The 21,513-nt window shown below is 32.8% G+C and overlaps 3 protein-coding genes across 3 annotated transcripts in view; 1 reads left to right on the forward strand and 2 right to left on the reverse strand.

Annotated features, from left to right (window-relative positions):
• The first annotated feature begins 839 nt into the window (after window positions 1-839).
• hwt (SH2 domain-containing adapter heavyweight) overlaps window positions 840-21,513 on the forward strand; it is a 156,954-nt gene continuing 136,280 nt past the window's right edge. Inside the window, exons 1-2 of the mRNA XM_089707166.1 lie at window positions 840-1,246; window positions 2,322-2,457. Of these exons, the coding sequence (XP_089563292.1) occupies window positions 855-1,246; window positions 2,322-2,457 (528 nt within the window). The 5' untranslated portion in view covers window positions 840-854. The remainder of the gene's footprint in view (window positions 1,247-2,321; window positions 2,458-21,513) is intronic.
• LOC149480029 (uncharacterized) lies at window positions 12,456-15,965 on the reverse strand. The gene is made up of 3 exons (XM_089707178.1): window positions 15,135-15,965; window positions 14,524-14,736; window positions 12,456-14,411 (listed from the first exon to the last, which is right to left on the reverse strand). The coding sequence occupies exons 1-3, from the start codon at window positions 15,905-15,907 to the stop codon at window positions 12,539-12,541; spliced, it is 2,859 nt and encodes a 952-aa protein (XP_089563304.1). The 5' UTR covers window positions 15,908-15,965; the 3' UTR covers window positions 12,456-12,538.
• LOC149480030 (uncharacterized) lies at window positions 16,756-21,476 on the reverse strand. The gene is made up of 4 exons (XM_089707267.1): window positions 21,332-21,476; window positions 20,326-20,918; window positions 18,907-19,119; window positions 16,756-17,450 (listed from the first exon to the last, which is right to left on the reverse strand). The coding sequence occupies exons 1-4, from the start codon at window positions 21,338-21,340 to the stop codon at window positions 17,096-17,098; spliced, it is 1,170 nt and encodes a 389-aa protein (XP_089563393.1). The 5' UTR covers window positions 21,341-21,476; the 3' UTR covers window positions 16,756-17,095.

A 21,513-nucleotide genomic window follows, 5' to 3' on the forward strand; every position in this document is an offset into this window, starting at 1 on the left:
TTATGTGTGATTTCTTTGTTTATTATTTGGCTATAGTGAAACTAATACACTAAAATATTATAATAACTAGTTAACTATACATGTTTTATAATAATAAAACGAACTTGGTGCGGAACCCGAAAAGCTCATTTTATTGACGCCGTAACGTAAAAAAGATCTGCATTACAATCTGCATACAACGAGCTCTTATAAGTTATAACTAAATGTTGCGGTTTGTCTCTTCAGAAGCGACTAATTATTTTTTTGTTCGCGGAAGAATCGCAGTGAATTTAATAAAAAGTAGGCTGAGAGTGCAGTACAGCCGATGTACATAACGAATGCAAGGATAAAATTAGATATTCAATAAAGGGAAGGGGGTCGGAGTTCCGCCATTTTGGCACTTTGTACGATCGAGGGCTGAAGTGGCGAGGGGGACTGCGCATGCGTGAGCCGTCCGCACCCTGTCTACAGGGCCGGGACCTTAAATGTGATGTCAAAAAACAAGTTATTCTCTCCCTTCATTCCACTAACCTAGTACGTCTTGATATGTTGAATTAATGACTAACGCCCTGGTTCCTGTGACTCATCATTGTGTGCTCTATCTCCGATCTAAAATTCCCGATACGCGAATTTGACTATACGGTCGTCTCGCGAACAATGATAATGAGTGCCTAACCATTCAGTGGTCTGTGACGTGACTCTATTCATATAATCGTCGGGAGATACCACGCGGGCATTCATTCAAGAGTCCTCGAACCCGGTCTTGTTAAAATTATTGTGTGATAAACTGTAAATGTTGTGCTAAGTGGATTGCCTTGCGCCGTGGTGTGACTGCAGTGACCAGAATATAATGGGATGACAGCAAATACGGATTCATGGAAAAGGTTTGGCGTCGAGTCGGTCTCCATTCCTCCCGCAAGAAAAGGGATGGAAGTGGGACTAGCAGGGAAGTGACGTCATCGGGTCCGCCAGAAGCCGAGTACCAGAACATCCATACATTAAGAACAGCTGATTTGATACGTCAGCGTCAGGGAGAGGAGAAGTCGACGCTTCGTTCGTCGTATATTATACGGAACGGTGACAATTTTATTCTCGTCGAGAGACGCAGACGTAGGCGTCGAAGGAGTGGAACCAGGGCATCATCAGGCGGGCGGCATCATACTCCTCCCATTGAGGAGACGAACACCCGTACCGAACAAAAGCGCCGCCCACCCGCCAAGTTGAAAATATTTGGCATTCAATGGCCTTTACATTCAAGTGATTCGAGGTGAGCATAAAGATAGCTGCGAACTATTTAATTGCAATTTTTAATGAGCATTGAAAGCAACGTAGTTTACGCTGGATAGCTTCATATAATTAATGCGGCGTTTGCAATCCGTTACACTGCTTAATAACATTGTTTACCATTGTATATGCACTTTTTATAATAATATGTACCTAAGTACTTTGGTAAAAATAATATTACGATCTGACCTGAGGAAACCTTGCGCTATTGCTCGCACAAAAAGCTTTATTTTGCTAATTGCCTGAATACTTCTTATAAACATTAAGTAATAATGTATATTTATACTTGTTTTTATGCATAGGCTCTATGACTCTACATAGCGTAATTATTAAACACATTCTTAACATACACGTCGCGCCATCTATCGCCAAGTAGTAATACTTCATCGTGATTATATTTTAAACATACAGCTACGTACCGGACCTGATGTTGTGGTTAGGGTCTCTAATATATTTTATTTTGATCTACGAAAGTAATTCAATAATAAGAAACCATAATTATTATAGTTTGTTATTTGCCATGATTGTAATCAAATGATAATATAATATATATAATAATACAATGTTATGAGTCAATAATAATATAAGAAATGTGAATTTGAAGCTACATGTATACTATACTAAATAATTCATCGATTTGCACATTGAAATACCTATGCCAAAGCACGTTTTGATTGAGATCTGTGTCGTACAGAATAATAACTAGTAACTCGATAGTTAGGACGATTCCTACGATTGAGTAAATTACCTACATTGCTATTTATTTTTTTGTATAAATATTAAACACTATTTTGAATCAACCCTATCATTAACGCATAAGCATCATAATTCACATGTGTTATTAATTTATTGATAAATACAACAGTAACATCATACATTGAATAGTTTTGATAATAGAGCAAAAGCTCTACATTGTATTTTATATTAACTTTACAATTATTCGAATGCAAATGTTACAATAGTTGTACATAACATAACATCGTAGATACATTTAATAAGGCATAAAATCCACAATTCCGCAATGATATCCTTGTTAATTGGCGCAATTAAACTGACAGGCACACTTCGATCACCCGCCGTTTCTGCCGCGGGCGGCGGTCGCGCGAGGACAACGAACTTTACCGTTCGAACAGTTTCAAGTTCGAGAGGTTCGCCCGCGAACCGCCGGCGGAAGAGTTCACTACTAGCTCACAGGTAAAGTAATGATTAATGCGGTTATAGCATGGCGTATGCACGTTTACATATTGAAGGCAAATTAATGCAATGTTGAAATGTACATGCGAATAAATTGTGTATGGTTTTGCTTAAAAAGGTACCTACTGAAAGAAACATCAAAAATACACGAATGTATTGCTAAAGATTTTAAAACTTTTTGAAGATTTTGGAACTAGATATGTACTTATAGATTAATTGAATGGTTAGGGGAATAATTGCGCGAATTATTTGTTACACGATTGATGTTATGTACCTACCACTAGATAAAAAATGATTTGTATCAAATTGTACCTGCAATCTACCTATGAATAAGGAGCGAAAGTTCCCTCTTATTAGTTTATGATTTTACCTAATACAGATAAAAAGGTCATTTTTTAAATCCTACATTCGTGAAATTAGATTTTCTTTTTCAAACACGCATCGACCGCGTCTGAGGCTCGAGTGTTGTGATATTGCAAGGATATTCAGTTCAGTATGAAAGCCTCACCCACTTATCTAGATGAGCCATCTTGTTCACAAAAGGCTTGCTTATAAACCGCCACACTTAAAAGGATTTTCTGAACACTTTCAACTACAATAGCGGCTACGAAGCTACCTACTATTGGAAAACATAGAGTATCTGAACTAGGTAGCTTAAAGAATATTAATAATTATGTTATGTTTTTCGATGCAAATATCTTTTTTGAATACGTTGTTGTAGGTAAGAAGAAAGATACAATAAATGCAATAAATATAAGTTTTTGGGCCATCAGATGTTCATATTTTATTCATAGGTATTAGGTATATCAAAAATTATTATGAATAATATTTTTTTCCTACCGGTCAATTTTATCATCCTTTTTATGTTTTTATGTAAAAAAGTTTTTTTTTTATCAAATGGGGACTTCTCTGAAGACTTGAAACATGAAAGGATGACACGTTCTGAAATGAACAAAACATGTACCAAATAAGAGCAACGATTTTTTTTGCATTAATACATAGAACTATTTTTTCCAATCATACTATTTTAATAATAACACTAAAATATAATCAATATGAATAGGTCTAATAAAAATAGTAAATGTAATGTTGAAATCGCCATCTAGTGACGAATAGCGAAACTATCTGAATCTTCCGTACTTCTCGGTTTTGTAGTGCTTCCATAGTATGCTAATAGATGGCGCTAATTTCAATATCTCGTTGAATGCATTTTTAGTCTACGGACCTCAGAGCACTACGGACTATTTTGTCAATTTTTGTAATAGCCCATACAGATTATTTTCTGTGCTCCAGAGTAAGAGTGTATTTTAAAGTTTATTTGTAATTATTTTACCTCGTTAATTCCCTTAAGTAGTATATTTTAATCTTATTGTGTAGGTATTATACGTACATTAATGTGAAAATAATACAAGGGATAAAGGGATAAGTTATTTATTTGTAATATCAAATCTTATTACAATTACATATACATAATATAATACACACGTTGTGCTATCGTGCTATCAATAATGTGAGAGTGGTCCCTGCTGCAGCTGCGTCGACAACATAATAATATGCAATATAAAAAAAAATAGTCCACATAAAATGATATTTAAGTCTTTTAGTATATATGTATAGGCAATAAATGAAATTGTTCATCGAATTTGCTCACTAGAAACAACATAACTTTATAATAAAGTATTGAAAATATACGACCTTTAAGAAAATAAATAGGAGATTTATTTTAATAGCCTGGCCTAACCTATTTTAATTTCAAGGGTGAAAGAAAAAAAGTTTCATGTATTGTAAAGAAACGGTTAATTTATAAAGTACAATTATATTTCATTAATTACCTAATTATAAGTATACAATATTTTTCGCACTGAATAAGGTACTTCGTAGTTCGTACTTTTTTGTACTCGAAAATATTCCGGCCAAATTAATATCTGGCTTGTAGTATTTTTATTTCCCAATTTCATACACATTATTTATCAATAAACTTAAAATTGGCTCCAGCATTGAGTACCTGATTCATAAATCATGAAATCCCTGTCAGATTCAATCTGCGAAGTTTGATCTTTTGGCATGGGATGATAAAATTCATTTTACGGTTGCAATATTTTCATTTTTCCGGCATTATATGTATCGACTCTCGAAAATAATTTAAAGTTTAAACGTAAAGAGTAATATAAGTATTGTTGCAAAACAATAAATAGATAGGAGAATAATATGAAAAGATACATGGATTTCAGTACATTTGATTCAAAGCATAAAATAATGTGTAATAAAAAAAAATAGACACTTTAAAATATTTTCTTTAATTTTTGTTTTTTATAAATGAATATCGTTTAAGTTATGGATTTTAAACTATAAATTACAAACCACACACATATTGCACATTTTCAATATTAATATTATTAATTATGGATGAGTAAAGTTTGAATTAAGCCGACGTTTATTTGAGTATTTCTAAAATTGATGTCTGCTACCTAAATTTAACATACGACCAATAAAGTGCATATTTTTGTGACAGCATAAAATAAAATTATAAAACACGTTGTTCTGTAGGAAGTTATGATAAAAGGCAAGTAAGTATATTTTCTTAATTGTCATAAATTGTATAGTTTACTAATTAGAAATAAGATCTATTTAGGAATCAAATCAATTCATCACAATCCATTAAAATATAAAAACTTTACAAATAGATGAGTCTTATCGTAAAATATAAAGTCGCGTCATGGCAATACTGTCACGTCTTGGAGGAAGGCCACGATTATGGTATCTTTGAATATTTCCAAAGAAGTTTCACTTCTGTGTTCGTGTGCTGGGCACACGCGCTCTTTTTTTCCTTTTGAAACTTATATCCCATTGTTTTTCAAATCGTCGCAAACAAAACCTTATTTTTAAAACACCAGTCCCAATATTACATATACTATTGCTATACGACGTTCCCTTCTGTAAATACTAAATCCGATTGTGTTTTCTTATGAAAATCCGTGTAGATTGGTTCTACGATATTGGCAAAGTTCGTAACGAAATACTGCCTCGATTGAAATAAGCTCCCAGTTGACATGCTTCTGTTTACTACAAACTTGCTTTTGCAAAACATAGGTAGGGTTTATACTTTATTCCCAAATCTTTTCTGTGTATCGCTTTAAATACTTTATTAATTTATATTATGAAATTTTAGAACTTGTTATTGAATTGTGAGGCAAATATCATTTTCTTGGTATATTGTCTTTTGTTTCAGATATCATTTTACAGCAAAATTTTGTACTATAATAATCAAGGTGGTATTAAAAGCTGTGTATATAAAAAATGTAGAGAGACTTGTGTATTTTTTGTAAATAGATTTTATTGCAATTAATATTTAAAACATCTTTGATACGGAACCACCACCTACTTAAAATTAATTGTATTGTATTTACTTGAATTTTCATCTTTTCCTAAATAATTAACTCCATCATTTTCGAGATTCTACGATGAGATATTGCTGCACCTTTACTGCAACCAATTACCGCATATTAGGAAATAAATAACTTTCTTACTACCTTTATAACCAAACTTTAGTCGTTTATATTGTTACCAAGTACGTTAATACCCCATTAATACTGAATACAAACTCGTTATGTATTGTTTTGTTATTTTATAGATTGCTTAAGAAATAAAACTCTTTAGGGTAGGTGAGATAGTATCTTCTTAATTTTATAGCACTCGTGAATTATATTTATAGGTGTTTTGACGATTCGATGGCTCAAGACGAGTTAGGGTGTTGTATTTGTTAATAGCTTTTTATTTGGTTATTTAAAGTGTGAAGTTATAAAATTATATTAAGATGAATGAAGTGGAAAGAAACAATTAAAGAAAGAAAGAAAGAAAAAAAGTTTATTTAATGGCACATAGCCATGGCAATTAATAAAAAAATGAAATGAAATACGTTTATTATGGATTTTATAATGGATACATAAAAAAGATACAAAGAAACCACAAGAGGCCTATAACCACTCAGTGCAATACACTCATTTTCAGTGGTTGCCTTAGGATGCCTTGTTGACAGTGGATGTATTTAATATGCCTTTTTACTTCAGGTAAACTCTTTATGAAAACTGCTGAGATTTTAGCGTAAAAACGAAACATACAAAGGTACATACTTGAGAATTAACATTATATATGCGGGATTAGATGTGAATATCAATGTCATATTTTTAAAAACTATTTGTATTGTATATTTCGCACTATAGTTATTATTTCACCCTTGGCATCATAAGACCGACTACAGTGTCCGTGACAAAAGATTTATTTTTATAGAGCTAAAGATTTATTGTTACTGCTGCGTATGAGATACATATATAAGATTATATACGTTTATCTTCATTGAATAGTTAGTGTTCAATGTAACCGATTTGTAGAATTATTTTATCTTGAAGGTGTTAATTTATTTGATTAACTTTTGTTACAATACGTTCAATATGTCTTGATGGTTGTTTGTAGTAAATGCGAAAATTTAAATTTGTTCTTGGGTATATAATAATTAAAAGAATTGCTGGTTTAATAACACTATTAACACGGTAATAATATCAACTTATATTACCGTGCTACTGAATTATGAAAATAAAAAATTTATTTAAAATAAAATATCTACTTATATTGTAAATTTTACCACTATTTTCAGACTGAAAACGAATTATTTGCGAGGGAAATCTCGTAGTGAAATATCGAAGCGAGAATCAGGAGGCATAGACTTTGATCTCACCATCGGTTGCATTAAAATTTACATATTTTCTGTTTGTATTTGCGTTTTCACTTTGATGTCCTTTCCAATGCGGTTCCTAACTTCGTGTAGAGTGTAGACATCGATCGTTGGAGTAACTTGTTTATGTTGAGCGCTACCGACATAACTCACTTTCGACCCTTTGTTTTGAAATACTCCGCGGTATTAGTATTTTGAACATTATTAAATAAGTATTCTATCGAGGTTTTATTTGTATTGTACAGTAATAATAATAAGTTGAGCGGGGATATCAGGATCAAGTAGGTATTATAAATTGATGCTGTTAATGTTTTCTGATCTACTCAAAAACTGAAAGCTTTACTTTGTTCAAAGGATAGATTACGTCACTTATTTGTTAATTCGAATTCATTAAAACAACTGAAAAAGTTAACGTATTGTTAAATAATATTAAAAATAAGTTCATTAAGAGCTTGTTTGCAATAACTTAACATTATTAAAATGGAGAAATTGTAATGTTAATTGTTTACAAAAAAAAAAACTTACATATACCTAGAGCTTTACTCACTTTTAAAATATTCTTACTAGTGTTGAGGTTTTAATAAAATGCTTTTATGACATGCAATAAAAAACATAACATTTATAAAAACGCATTCATGGTAAAATTAAAATCTGTTTTTGACTTAGTTTATTGTGCAGTTTAATGACGGATTTATTATTATGGCAGTATGTAGGGCCTGAAGCTGACAGGTTAATATTCTATGGAATATATACGAGTTCAAGTAATATGGATTTTTTCATACGGTTGTAACCATGAGCGTCATAAAGAAGCCAAGTATGTAGTCGTGAGGGGATAGAAGTTGGTGGAATGAAATATTTTTAATTGTTTTTAGAACAGGCTAGGTTATTTCAAAAGATAAAATTAGAGATGATCCTTTTTCGTAAACTAACACATTTTTGTTATTGTATTTCAGGCTTTTTTTATTTTAATTGAAGTTTACATAAAGGTATTACGTATTTGTGTATAGTGTACATGTCTACACTAGAAGAGAATTTTTTCAAAAGTGTGTACTTTATGTCAAATTAGGTTTTCATCGAACTGTCTTGTTCACCATTTAAGTACACCTTTTATGTGAGCAAAAACGTCGCTCTCATGAAAATCATTTCTAATATCGTAGATATAAATTAATTTTAAGAGTCATCTAATTTGTCTGGCGTCGCGACGCAATCAGGTCTATTCAAGAGCAGTAAAGTATGAATTGTATGCGTATTATCCTTGTATGATACTGAAATTAAGATTTAATATAATTTAATGTTTTGTTTATATATTTTTATAGGTATATGACTGTGGAGTGACATGAAGCTTTTAATGAAAAAATTATCAAGTAATAATCACATCATATTAATTATTATTTAATATGCCACATACACTGGTATCCCTTCGATTTCATGCAAAACAAAACGTAACAAAAAGCTCGTTATTATGTCTAATTATGAAAAAAATCGACGTAAAACAGCATTGGGTTCTATATAATTTGGATTTAGGTGTTGAAACAGTGCACCAGCTCCAGGCCAACCTTCAAAAATTATTCATTAACACAGAGAAAGAAGTTTAATGAGTTTCTCAACCAATCAGACATTAAAAACTGACTGAAACTGACTGCCCCGTTTTTATTTGCAAGATCATTTGGTATTAGGGAGTAGGTAAAATGACTAGAAGCGCGGACTTTGATTATTCAAAAGGGTGAAAGTTAATGTAATAGAATGAACGTGATACGGATATTTTAAGATATATTTTTATATCATTTCTTAAAGAAATAGCAGTGTTTATACGGATTAGTATTATTCCTTATCGAATAGATTATTTTAATGTTGTACGACAAAACGATATTTGTATTGATATTGTAATTTAAAACCAACTTAACTTTCGAACGAACATGATAAAGAAAACATTATATAGAATATCAATAAATGATTATATTTATTTACTAATATAATTTTAAAAGGATATCAATAGTTTATTATATATTGTTATCATTCAATAAACTAAATAATGAAGATGAAATATCCAGAAGAATAAGCATAGCATGGCGCAAATTTTGGTCCCTTAAAGAAATTTTAAAAGGAAACTACTCTTTAAAACTCAAGAAAATTGTATTTGATACCTGCGTGTTGCCTTGTCTACTATATGGCTGCCAAACATGGGTGTTCACAAACAAAGTAAAACAAAGGATCAGATCAACACAAAGCAGCATGGAGAGAAGCATGCTAAACCTAAGGAAAATATATAAAATTAAAAACACATCAATCCGAGGAAAAACAAATTTAACTGACGCTCTCACACAGGCACTGAAACTCAAGTGGCAATGGGCTGGACACATAAGTCGTTATACTGACGGACGTTGGACATCAGAAACATCATTGTGGAAAGGACCAGAAGGATTGAGGAATGTAGGTAGACCAATCAGACGGTGGTCTGATGACATTGTCGTTATAGCTGGGAAGGACTGGGTTTCCTGCGGTAAAGACCGGCACAAGTGGAGGAAGATGGAGGAGGCCTTCACCCAATGTGGGATCCAACACAACAACTAATATTTATGTAGTAATTGATAATAAATTTCACATCTACTTACTTACTAACACAAATTGTAAAATTGTAAAACTGTCAAATTTAAATTAATATGTAATTAATTGTAATATGTAATTAATGTATTACTAACAAAAATTGTAAAAATTGTAAAACTGTTGTGTGGAAATAAAAGGCTTTTTTATTTTTATTTTATTTATCAATAGTTTAAATTATATCCTGTAAAGTAAAATCAATGACATTATAATAATTTATGATCTTCCCACGACTGTCTGTTTCCGTTCAAGTTGTATACGTAGTATATTATTATTAGTCTGTGGTTCAAGATGAATATAGGGTGGATGTACCACTAGTTGACCATTTAAGCGGTTTTATCTTTAGCTACATATAAAAAACGGGTTATTTGTTTTACGTTCAATGTTATTTTTGGGACACAGATAATTGAATACTCACTGCAACTATTGTTCTTAATATCAATTTGATAACCTTTAAAGGTTTTGTGAAAACTACTCTGAAAGTTACTTCTGCTAAAAACACCATTACTTGACCACTGATCACCAATATCTGACCATCATTGCTCTAAAAGTTGACCATTTTCAAAATGGACAAAATGTCCTTCTTCGAACATTAGTTTTGTTTAATAAATAAATATATTATTTAATAAATAAAAATAGGTTGATGAAATCAAACCACTTGGTCACGGAAATCAAGTGGACAACTCAAGGTTAATAATATTCTCGGCCCCGAAACCTGACCAACTAAGTTCGGTATAAAAATCTTACGGTGGTCAGCTTTTGGAAATATGCAACATATAGCTATGACTTAACTACGGCTTATATGGTTTGTTAAATTCGGTAGGTATAAGCACAAAACAAAGCAAGTCTCTCTTAGCAAAATATACAGAACCAAGAGCTGACCATACTGGTCAACAATAGGCGAAAAATTGTTTTTGTCGCTCCAAAAGATAACCAGGCCGCTAAAAATCATGAAAAACTGTTCATGCCAAAAATGAAGCCGAAAGTCTATAACAGAATAGCTCAACATTATGCCTATAACAAGACATATAAAGAGTAATCGATTGCATTCAAGATAAATTAAGATTTCCCAATCAACTCCCGATAAAAAAATCTTAGTAAAAAATGTGATTACTTACGGGGCACCTACTTAATTACATCTTCGTGTTGAAAAAATGTCAATATTTCTGACTATTGGCAGCAAGGTTTGTTTTTATTTTATAGATGATGTTGCTTTATAGAAAAAAAACAATAAACTATCATCTGGGGCTGCCGTATTTTCTTAATTGGCGCGTATATTTGAATTTCGGTCATGTATTGGCGCTTGGTCAGCTATTGGTACATTGACCCTACTTTTTTTTTTGCTATCGAAACAACTTTAATTTATAACTTTATTTTTATATTATAATCATGATGCATAGGGGCTTTGATAATAATTAAAATATCTTGAGTTAAGTGTTAACAACATTAAAGCGACAACCATTAGGTTATATTCGCTAAAAATAGCTTGTAGTCTCATGGAAGGTTCTAGCAAAACATGGATTTTTTGGTAATTGGGAAGCAAATCGTCTAGATCGTGTAAATAATACCGTTGTTTAGGCATCTGTGAATTCTAAATGAGGATGTAGATTTCGGTTTAATTAAGCATCCAATAAAAAGTCACGGAATTTGAATAACAATAAGGTTTCCTGTCTGGTCGAGTTTAACTTTGAAATTTCTGATTAGGATTTTTTTGTTCCCTTCAACTTTATGGCTTGCAAGTTCAGTCGTTTGATGTATCGTGTTGTTTTGTTGTGCTGGTTCAACATTGTGGTTTTGTGTTTTGGTTGTTGTGTACAAGATGTTTATAATATTATTAAAACTGATTATAAAGTTTTAAACTTTGCTCTTCTGTTTTCATTTGCATTTCGACAAGTATTTTTTTCATATCTTTGAATTTCGCATGCAATATGATTTTATGATACACAATAATATAATTTACTTTACTTTCTAATTTCTATTACTTTTGATTGCGAATAGGTACCTATACTTTTTATTCGCTCAATAAAAAAGCTATAAAATGATACTTTCGATTATTCCAATCAACAGTGTCGATTCCTTTAGATTATATAGATAAAATACCACAAAACAGCAGCCATATAATCATAACTCAGTCAGATAAGAGATGCGTTTGTTGAGATCATGTTCATCAGTACATATACAATAATTAGAAGATACATGGCTGACTCCGCGGAATGCATACGCTTTCAAGTGTGATAGTGAAAATCGTTGCATGCTGGTGATTTATAACCTATTAAAATAAGTAAGAATGACCTATTTTCTTAGGTACTATTAAACTAATTTATTGAGTGAAAGGAGTATGTAGGTAGAGTCTATTTTTGAATTATTTTAAAATAAAATTAGACTTTTTGGAGTATTAAAGATATTCAGAAGATGTTGTGAAGAAGTATTTTAAGGCTTGTGGAGGTTAAAAACCTACCTACTTTTTACAGTATTAAAAATGTTATAATTATTGAATAATTTAAATATTATATGTTGGACCATACGAGATATTTAAAAATAAACGGATGATTTGTATGTCAATAGTTTAACAATCGATTATATTAGCATTTATTAATATGGTTTCTAACAGAACTTTGCAATAACGAAGAGCTTTATATTGACAGTAAATAAAACAGCAGTTTGTAACCTTAAATATTTTAATACTTACAATTATAAATGCATTGGAGAAATATTTACAAATATAAAATATAAATAATCACAGTACTTTTATTACAAATACGCTGGGGGCAAATAGCTTTTCATAGAAGGTCCGGCGCGGCCCAAAGGTGGTAAGCCCTGTGAATGAAAAGTTTTCACATGTTTTTGAGGCACATCTGAATACTGGTTGTTATTATGAGCCGAGTTCCTTTGACGCTGCAGTACTTTGTAATTTTTAATTATGCCTTGCAATTCTTCTTCCTGTTGATTTAATGTACGATACGATTTACTTCTCTCTTCTGTACCTCTCATACTTTCTTGCTTCTCCTCTTCTAAAGGAATAAAGTTCGCAGGTGTATCTCTATTGGACTGATAGTTATCGTAAGCTGATTTACTTTTAGGTTTCGTTTTTGCAAATTCCATGTGATTTTTCATTGCTATGTAGTTTAGTACATCAGTAATGTCCATAGGCTTTTTCTTCATATTTTTAATTTCATTCTGAGGTTTGGGATAAAATTGAACATTGTTTGTAGGTTTCTCCACTTTTTGTTCCGAAACATTTGTATTGTTTCTTACATCTGTTTTCTGCTCTTTACTGGTTTGTTGAGTATTTTCCTGTTTTCTATTTCGAACTAAATTTTTCAAAAATATGTTCTCTTGGATTAACTCTTCCATATTTTTTTCTGTTGTCAATTCTTGTTTATTTGAATCTTTTGAATGTGTCATGGGCTGAAAATTATTATTAATGGTTGGTTTTATTTCAACCGTAGTGCTTATTTGTGGTTGAATGGTTGTAGTTTGCCTATTTTCTTCAGTAGAATACCAATATCTATTTGCGGGAACAATGTTTACTTGTTGATTATAAAGGTTTTCGTTATTTTTGGTAGAGTATGTGTCAATCGCCACTTTCTTTGGTTCATATGATGTATCATCATAATCATAAGATTGTGTCACTTGTTGACTAGGGGGTATAAAATTCTGCTGCCTTATAATATTAGGATACGGATTGTGTATATTATTTTTAGGTTGAATTTTCACTTCATCTTCATATCCTTCAAAACGTTGAAATATATGAGGGGATTCAGTTGTTGTAGATAATGTGTTAGCTTCATTAGATTTTGCGTATAATTCGTTTTGAGTACTTGATCTATTTGCAAGATAATTATAATTTCTTAGCTCGGGGTTATTATTGTTTTGGTTGTTATTATAAGTGTAATCATTATAATTATTATTTAATATATAGTTAGGGGGATCGGGTTTAATTGTAGTAGATTGTTCAAAGTTATTTTTAAAATTATGGTTATTATTGTATTCTGTTGCTTCGTTCGCAGTTTGTGCTAAAAATTGACTCCTTATCATGTCTGTATATTGATCAGGCGTCATATCATTAAAGTTAATTATAACATCATCACCATCTGGAGAGGATCGTGAAATTGTGCTCTTGTTAGGATTTTGTTCAGGATTATTTGAATTCATGCCATACTGCCATCTCCAAAGCGGTTTAGTTTCCGAATCAATTTCCCTAGCACTGGCTTCATAGTTCATTAGCTGAGGCATTGAAGATTTCTCATTATTTGACGATCTAGATATAGGTTGGACAGAAGATGTTGGATTATGAGCACCTTGAGATGCAGAGAATGTAATTTGTGGACCTATTTGTCCTACATTTGCTTTAGCCTTGCTTAACTCAACGGCAATGTCAAAGCTTGTCTTAGGAATCTGGTTGCTCGCTGACGTAACTGCCATATTATTTTGAGTATTGGAATTTTGTGCAAACCCAAAAGAGAATGCTTCCGGTGTCCTACCAGTAAATAAACTTCGAGATGGAGCATTTGTGAAATGAGATGCTTTGTCACCAGCGTTGTTTTCATTTTCGTATTCTTCCCAAGATGCTTTCATGTGTGGAGGTCTTCTGGCTTCTTCGGCCAAATTATATTGAACAGCTCTGAAATTTTATTTTTATTTTTTAATAGTGTTATCACAATTTAAATACAATGGGTGTAATAAAACAAAGTTTGTATCAAAATTTAACAAATAATTACGTTAAATTATTTTACCTCTGTATAATTTCTGGTATTGGCGGTGGAGATGGTAAGTGCTCACCACTGGCTCGGTATCCGTTAGAGTCTGCTACATAATGAACTGTGTACGTTTGTCCATTATCACCGACATAAGAGTATGAGCCTTCCACTACTTGTTCTTCTTTATCAGTGCCCATGTTTTCCATGCGACTGTGTTGCACGTAATGGGTCTGATCTGCTCCTAATGCTCTAATAAGTAAGAAAATTATATTTAATTATAGTTCATATGGTTATTATATACATAATGGAAAACTTTTGGTTAATTTAACTTTGGCTCAATAATTCTCACGACAAAATTTTGCACTATACTATAAAATATGGGCAGTGCTAGGTATATTTTATAGTATACTATATATATTTTTTATAGTATAGAACTGTCTGGGTGGTACCCCAGAGGAAGTAAAGAGTAGTAAGATTCGTAGTATTTTATCTAGAAGTTACGTAATCTTGAAGACTCTTAATGCACCTATACCGCATGTTATTTTATTACATACTTTATACTATAATCAATATACCAATATGAATCAGGCATTAAAATAAGAACTGTTTTATTAATTACATACAAGCTTGTGTAAAAATTTACTTACTCGTAACTAAAACTTCCATCCAAATCCATCTCATTTGATAAACGTAGAATCGGAATAGCCGGTTCCGTAGTAGACGAAAAGAATATATTAGGGATCTGAGAATATGCTGAATTTGAATGTGATTTAAAATGGTCATTTAAATCGTTTCTTTGAATTTCACTAGTTAAAATCATTCTCCTAGACGCCGCGTTTGAATTCGGGGGCTCTTGAGTTGAGGCAGGTTGAAACGACTGAGGTTCTTTCCCGTCGATTCTACTTTGTGGTTTTTGTTGAAACTTCGGTTGATAGTTAAACATTTCAGGGAGTGCCCTACTTTCCCTTTTCTCTTGATTAGGTTGCGTCATATTTCTCTTTAATTGACTGGGATTGTGATTAATTACTGGCCTTGGAGTTGATATTCGTATTTGACTAATTTGCTCATTATCGTCTTCGTCATCGTCGTCGAAACGAGGTCTTAGTGTCGAAGAGAACATTCCAGAAAATGGTGTCGGATATACAGACGGTGCTTTAGTTCCACTGGGTGGTAGAAATTGAAATGGTAATTTGTTCATATGATTCATTGTAAAATATGGTATTGGTGTTTGCGGTTCAGGTGGCAAGTAAATTGAACTGTCCGATACCATTATCCCCGAACTGGGTGTTTGAAATTGCGGTGGAAATGGAAACTGCTCCTGTTGAATCCGTTGACATTTTGTACACACTGCCAAACTTGTTACCAAAAATGTTAGTATTATATTCACACTACAACGATCACTTCCACTTACTAGCTTCATTTTATTGAAGCTGTTTAATTGTTTTACAAACTTAATACGTCACACTGGAACACAAGTAGAAAATAGACTGATAATGAAAATGAATTCCGCATATATTTATATGCACGCGATGTGATGTCCAGGCATTCGTGAAAATCTCGCTTGGATATTGTTTTCTCCGTTGTAACAATTACTTTAATGAACTTGTATCTTGAGTAAATTGTGTATTATACTTTTCCACAAAACAAATACAATTTCATTACCAAATAACTTTAAGCTGTACATATGTATGATACTTTCAAAATATGTTTGTTCGTATCGACAAAACAAAACAAACACAAGCAAAATGATGCACGGCAGTCTTTTTGCGGCCCTTGCTGTTTTATTAATTAAAAAAGGGTACAGTCGCAGCAACTTTTATTTGAGAGGGACAACTCGATAAATGTCCCGATAAATTGGACATTCTAAACAAAACGAGAGGTGCATGCGTGAGTCTGAAAGCGTAAATGATGCAACGCGTATTGGTCAGTGTCAATGTCCGAATCGACCGGTTATTCAAAATATTGACATTTCAAGGGCAGGGCCGACAGTTAAATCTTAAATCGTGTAGGGTGTAGCGATATCCGTTTAGGATTAACTCAATATATATTGCAATTTATTATAACAACGAAAGAATATTATTGGAATAGTACATGCATTATCTCGTCTCTTAATAATTTTAAGTATGAACATGTAGGTACATGGTTAAAACCAGGTAAATCATATTCTGTCAAGAAATAGCCTCTTTTTAGTAATGTTATTGTTACTGCGTAAATAGATTTCGTTATGAATTATCTAATGAATGTGAATTGTTTAATAAAACCAAAAAAATCATTTCATCATTTATTAATTAAGATTACATTACATCTAAAACTGGCATCGACAATCAATATCACATATTATAGTATACATCGCTCGCAGAAATCAGGTTCACAATTTATGTCGTGAACGAGATCACTGCTTAGTCTTATGTATAGATTAACTAAATCACGAACAACGTTGATCAATCATCAAACAAAAAGTTATTATCATTGAGAAATATTTTGAATTACAAAATATCAACGCATCATTTAACTAGGGTTCGTGAAATAGCAATACTTTAAACTGAGGTAACATTTTTAAATGCATTAGGCTTCAATGAACTTATGAAGTCTCATTTCGTTTTCGTGTCTACTTTCCGTAAGAAAGGGGTGGATAGAAGTTGTTTTGTTGTTGTTGTTCAGAAGGATAGCTTTGTTGGGGATAGTTTTGTTGGGGATAGTTCTGCTGAGGGTAGTTCTGTTGAGGGTAGTTCTGTTCGGGATAGTTCTGTTGAGGATAGTTCTGTTGGGGATAATTCTGTTGTGGATAGTTCTGTTGTGGGTAGTTTTGTTGCGGATAGTTAGTTTGCTGATTGTTGTCTGGTTGAGGTTTAGGTTGGATTTGAGAAGGAGGCCTTATGGGTTTAGGTGGTTGCTGGGCTTGTGGCTTATTCTTCTCAGCTTCGGCTTTAGCAGCTTCCTCCTTGGCATTTTGTTCAATGGATCTGTAAAATAAAATTATTGTTTATTTGTATCTGAGTGAATGCTTTTTAGATTCTAATATTAATTCCTTCACAATTTAATAATATACACGGTAAGTTTAAATTAAATATTAATAATTTTTAATATAGATTGTATTTTTATGCATTGACCTTGTTTTGTGATCAAACATTCAACAAATTATTATAAAAACAAAAGTGAGTAATCTAATAGCACCTGTGAAAAGATACACAGAAAGTTTGCGATCATACGAATAAATGTTTATTACAAATTGCGAGCTCCATGGACGTATAAAAAAAGACGGACGGTATATCGCCTAAACATTGAGTGAAGCCTAGTAATGGCGCCGAAACATCCATGTGTGTGCGCCATGTTGCCATGGCAACAGCTGTCCTGATGACAATGGCGGCTGTATTTTTTTCTATAAATTTTGCCGTAATAATTTTGTCATTAAAACATAAAAGAAATAACTTGCTTCCCTGTGGAATGTAATCCCTTGTGTTTTGTTATTTAAAATTGTACTGTTGCGACACCATTTAACCACGCAAGACGGCATTTTAAATATTTTTTGTGAAACAGTGACGCAGTTAATCAGTCGGTAGTTCACGACGTAATGGCGGCCGACTAGCTTACTATGGTGAGAATGTGTGCGTGTTTATTGTCTTTACACGATCGCTAGCTTACTATGGTGGCTTTACATTGTTTGTTCGTAATACGGCGTCCGTCTTTTTTTATACGTCCATGGCGAGCTCTACAGGGTGTCCCACTTTTGGTATACTAAGCGCGAAGGAACTTGTAGTTTTGCATACACTGATCACGTAAAAAATACTTTAAAAAAAAATTACGTCCAAAATTTTTTGCTAAATTTTTCCTGAAAATCCATGTTTTCTTCTCTAGCTTCGCGCAGCCGGCATATACCGCTTCTCTTATATGAGAATTTTATCTATGAAAACATAATCTTAAACGATAGCTCACGTGCTGGGGGCAAAGTTGGGCGGCTCGCTTGTTATGGGTGTACACATAGAGTTTTAAGAATTCATCTATTTGAAAAAAAAATGCGTCTGGAATTTTTTAATTATTTTTTACGTACTCAGCGTATGCAAAACTATAACCTCCTTTGAGCTTAGTATACCAACAGTGGGACACCCTGTATATTTAGTCCTTATTACAATACGAACTTATCAACGTCATCTTACGATATTTTGATACAAAAATTATATTTACTTTGAAAATGTGACAAAAAATTCGCAAAAGCGATTGAAAGAAACGAGTAACTTCTAAGTAAAATTAACTTATAGAGAAAATCCAAGTTAATATTTATGTTGCTCTACATAATTTCAAACTGCGTTTGCACAGACTGCATATTATTTTTTAACCCATAAATATAGTAAATGCTTGCTTTACTGAACTTTGTACCATACTTATATTATGGCAAAACATATTATGGCAAAATAAACTTACGCCTGGATCGCTGGAGGCACTGGTGGTGGCTGTGGGAGGTGAGCGCCCTCCGCGTGGTACCCGGTATTATCTGCCCAGTACTTGACGGTGTAGACCTTGCCATCAGCACCGGTGAAGGAGTACATGCCCTTCTTGACTAAGTATTCATTTTCCGTGTTCGGGTTGACGAGGTAACCCTCTTCCATGACGTGCGTGCCGTCTCCGATTTCGTATCTGGAGGTAGTGTTATAATTAATAATGAACTGAATAATTTAAGTGCTATTTAATTATGTAAATCCTACATACATAGGCAATGTTTGTAAGAAATATAAGACTTTGTATAAGAATTCTATACTTTTATTAATTGAATAACGACCAGGATTAATCCCAGGATGTGGTTCAATAATTCTTTTTTCAAGTGATAGATATCCATGAAGAAAAATTTACAAGTATTTAACTAATGCAACGTCGAAAGGAATTGATTTATAAATATAGATTCTAAAAGTAACGATATACAAGCATAAATTTACGTTTTATGCAAATTAAGTTCGCTAAAAGCAATATTCGGAAACAGTTAAATTGCCAATAAAATAACAGGATATTGTGACAAATTTATGTCAAATGTATACAATAGCAAAAAACCGTTAGAATTTTTCCTAAAAACTAATGTGACAAAAACAAGACGCAAAAACAAATAAATTAAATGTTAATTAGAAGAAAACTGCGAACGTTAAAAGGGTGTACAGTGTACATCTTTCTAATACTCTTAAATATAGCCAAATTTAAAATGAATTTACGGCGAGGTTGTCGATTTATATCAAATTTATATGGCTTAGCTTTTTTAATAAAAATCCTTAATGTGTGGGTACGTAATAAATAACACTAAGAAAGGATGTGGTCATTACAACCACGCTCGGGTTTATTTCCTTTGCAAAATTAAAACCGACCACTAACCTTGAACGGGAGAGATAAAAGCATTTCTTGGATTTAAGTATCAGAGTGAGAATCAGCCCGTAAAAACGTATCTTCGTGTTGTTATTTTGCTAAATTGAATGTTTTTTTTTTGTAGAGACACTTATATGAATATTTTTTATACACGTAGAAAACTAGTTAATAACTTTACTAACGATTAAATTAACAATTTTATGCAAATTTATCGTTGAACCGACTATTGATTTTTTTAACTACAGATTCATTATTTTAGTGATTACGGTAGTATTATATTATAAATTATAATTGTGAATTGTTTAATAAATTCAATAAGGTATGTCATTGTTATTTATATATTACAGTGACAGCGTTTTAATATTATACGTATTCTACGTGTAATCCTACAATATTCTCATAGGAAAGTTCACTAGTGTGAAAGGAACTTTACATATTACACAAATCTCATGAAGTTTACAAGTGTAAAGGGCTTTATAAAAATGGTATACTCACTCATATTTGTAGCTGCCGTCTGCTCCCATGGATTGTTCGTTTTTGATGACTGGTACGAAGGTCGTGGTGGTTGGTGCGGCGGTGGTGGGAGCTTGACTCCAAGTAGACCATGGACGTTGAGTAGTTGAGGGGTAGTTCGCCCCTTCCGTTGGATAGGGCGATGGTCTATTCCATGATTCCGTCCAATAGTTGTTCTGAGTATTTTGTGGGTTCTGAGTTGGATTGTAGTTGTTCTGGGGCTGATTGTAGTTGTTCTGGGGCTGATTGTAGTTGTTCTGGGGAGGATTGTAGTTATTCTGGGGAGGATTATAGTTGTTCTGGGGAGGATTGTAGTTGTTTTGGGGAGGATTGTAGTTGTTTTGCGGCTGGTTGTAGTTGTTCTGGGGCTGATTATCGCTAGCACCATAGTAGCGCGGTCTCACACGCCTCTTCAACTTCCTCCTGGGCTTCAAGTGGGGTGTACTGGTCACCGGGTTTAGTTCCTCGTGAGTTTGTAAGCTCACTGGTGCAACCGCGAGCGCATCTTCTACTTTTTCATCTTGCTTGATTTCGTCGGCTAACGAAATAGCAAGAAACACGGCGAATATACAGAGCTGAAAATAAAAATTATCTGGTTAAAATATTAGTTTAATATTCAGTCCTTTAATTTAATTTGTAGGGGCAGTTAGATAAACAGTTTAATGCGCTTATTTTTCGGTCTCCATTAATAAATGTCTAGTGTAACATGAGAACGAGGAGACCGTTAAAGATTTTTAGATATAATAATTATTTAAATTAAATAAGTTGTAAGCTTCCTCTATAATTAAGTGTCCACGCCAAACTCGTGTCATTAGGAAATTGCAAAATTAATTCAATTATTTTATAAATGATTTAATGTAAATTTTTGACTCCAACAGTGTGAGCACGAATACACTCCATTTATTATTGAGCGAATAAAATATTTGAGATACGAATTTTTAAAAGCACGATTTTTTTTCACTAATTTCACTGAACGCCAAGGACTCACCAGCTTCATGTTGATGTCCTTCCGAGTTCGCGGCGTGTACGAAACTGTGATGGTATGGGGTCCTCGCACATTTTTATAGGAAAATTATCCTTCGTCCTCGTGCGTTTGCGCATCATGGGTTGGACGCGACACATTGACCTCGCTACAGATTATACCTCCGATGTATGGCGTTAGAGAAACGC

This window comes from Colias philodice, chromosome 19 (genome assembly GCF_061535455.1).
Source record: "Colias philodice isolate Cphi_HAF_F1 chromosome 19, ilColPhil1 Martin Lab GWU primary, whole genome shotgun sequence".
In the NCBI taxonomy this organism is placed as follows: Eukaryota; Metazoa; Arthropoda; class Insecta; order Lepidoptera; family Pieridae; genus Colias; species Colias philodice.

What these genes read in the sequence shown, in the direction of transcription:
- LOC149480029 (XM_089707178.1), bottom strand. Translation starts at nt 15,907, where the DNA reads ATGAAGCTAGTAAGTGGAAGTGATCGTTGTAGTGTGAATATAATACTA. An exon ending in GATGGAAGTTTTAGTTACGA is followed by an intron (nt 14,737 to 15,134) that starts GTAAGTAAATTT and finishes CTTACTTATTAG; the next exon opens with AGCATTAGGAGCAGATCAGA. An exon ending in ATACCAGAAATTATACAGAG is followed by an intron (nt 14,412 to 14,523) that starts GTAAAATAATTT and finishes ATAAAATTTCAG; the next exon opens with AGCTGTTCAATATAATTTGG.
- LOC149480030 (XM_089707267.1), bottom strand. An exon ending in GACGGCAGCTACAAATATGA is followed by an intron (nt 19,120 to 20,325) that starts GTGAGTATACCA and finishes CACTACCTCCAG; the next exon opens with ATACGAAATCGGAGACGGCA. An exon ending in GTGCCTCCAGCGATCCAGGC is followed by an intron (nt 17,451 to 18,906) that starts GTAAGTTTATTT and finishes TTTATTTTACAG; the next exon opens with ATCCATTGAACAAAATGCCA.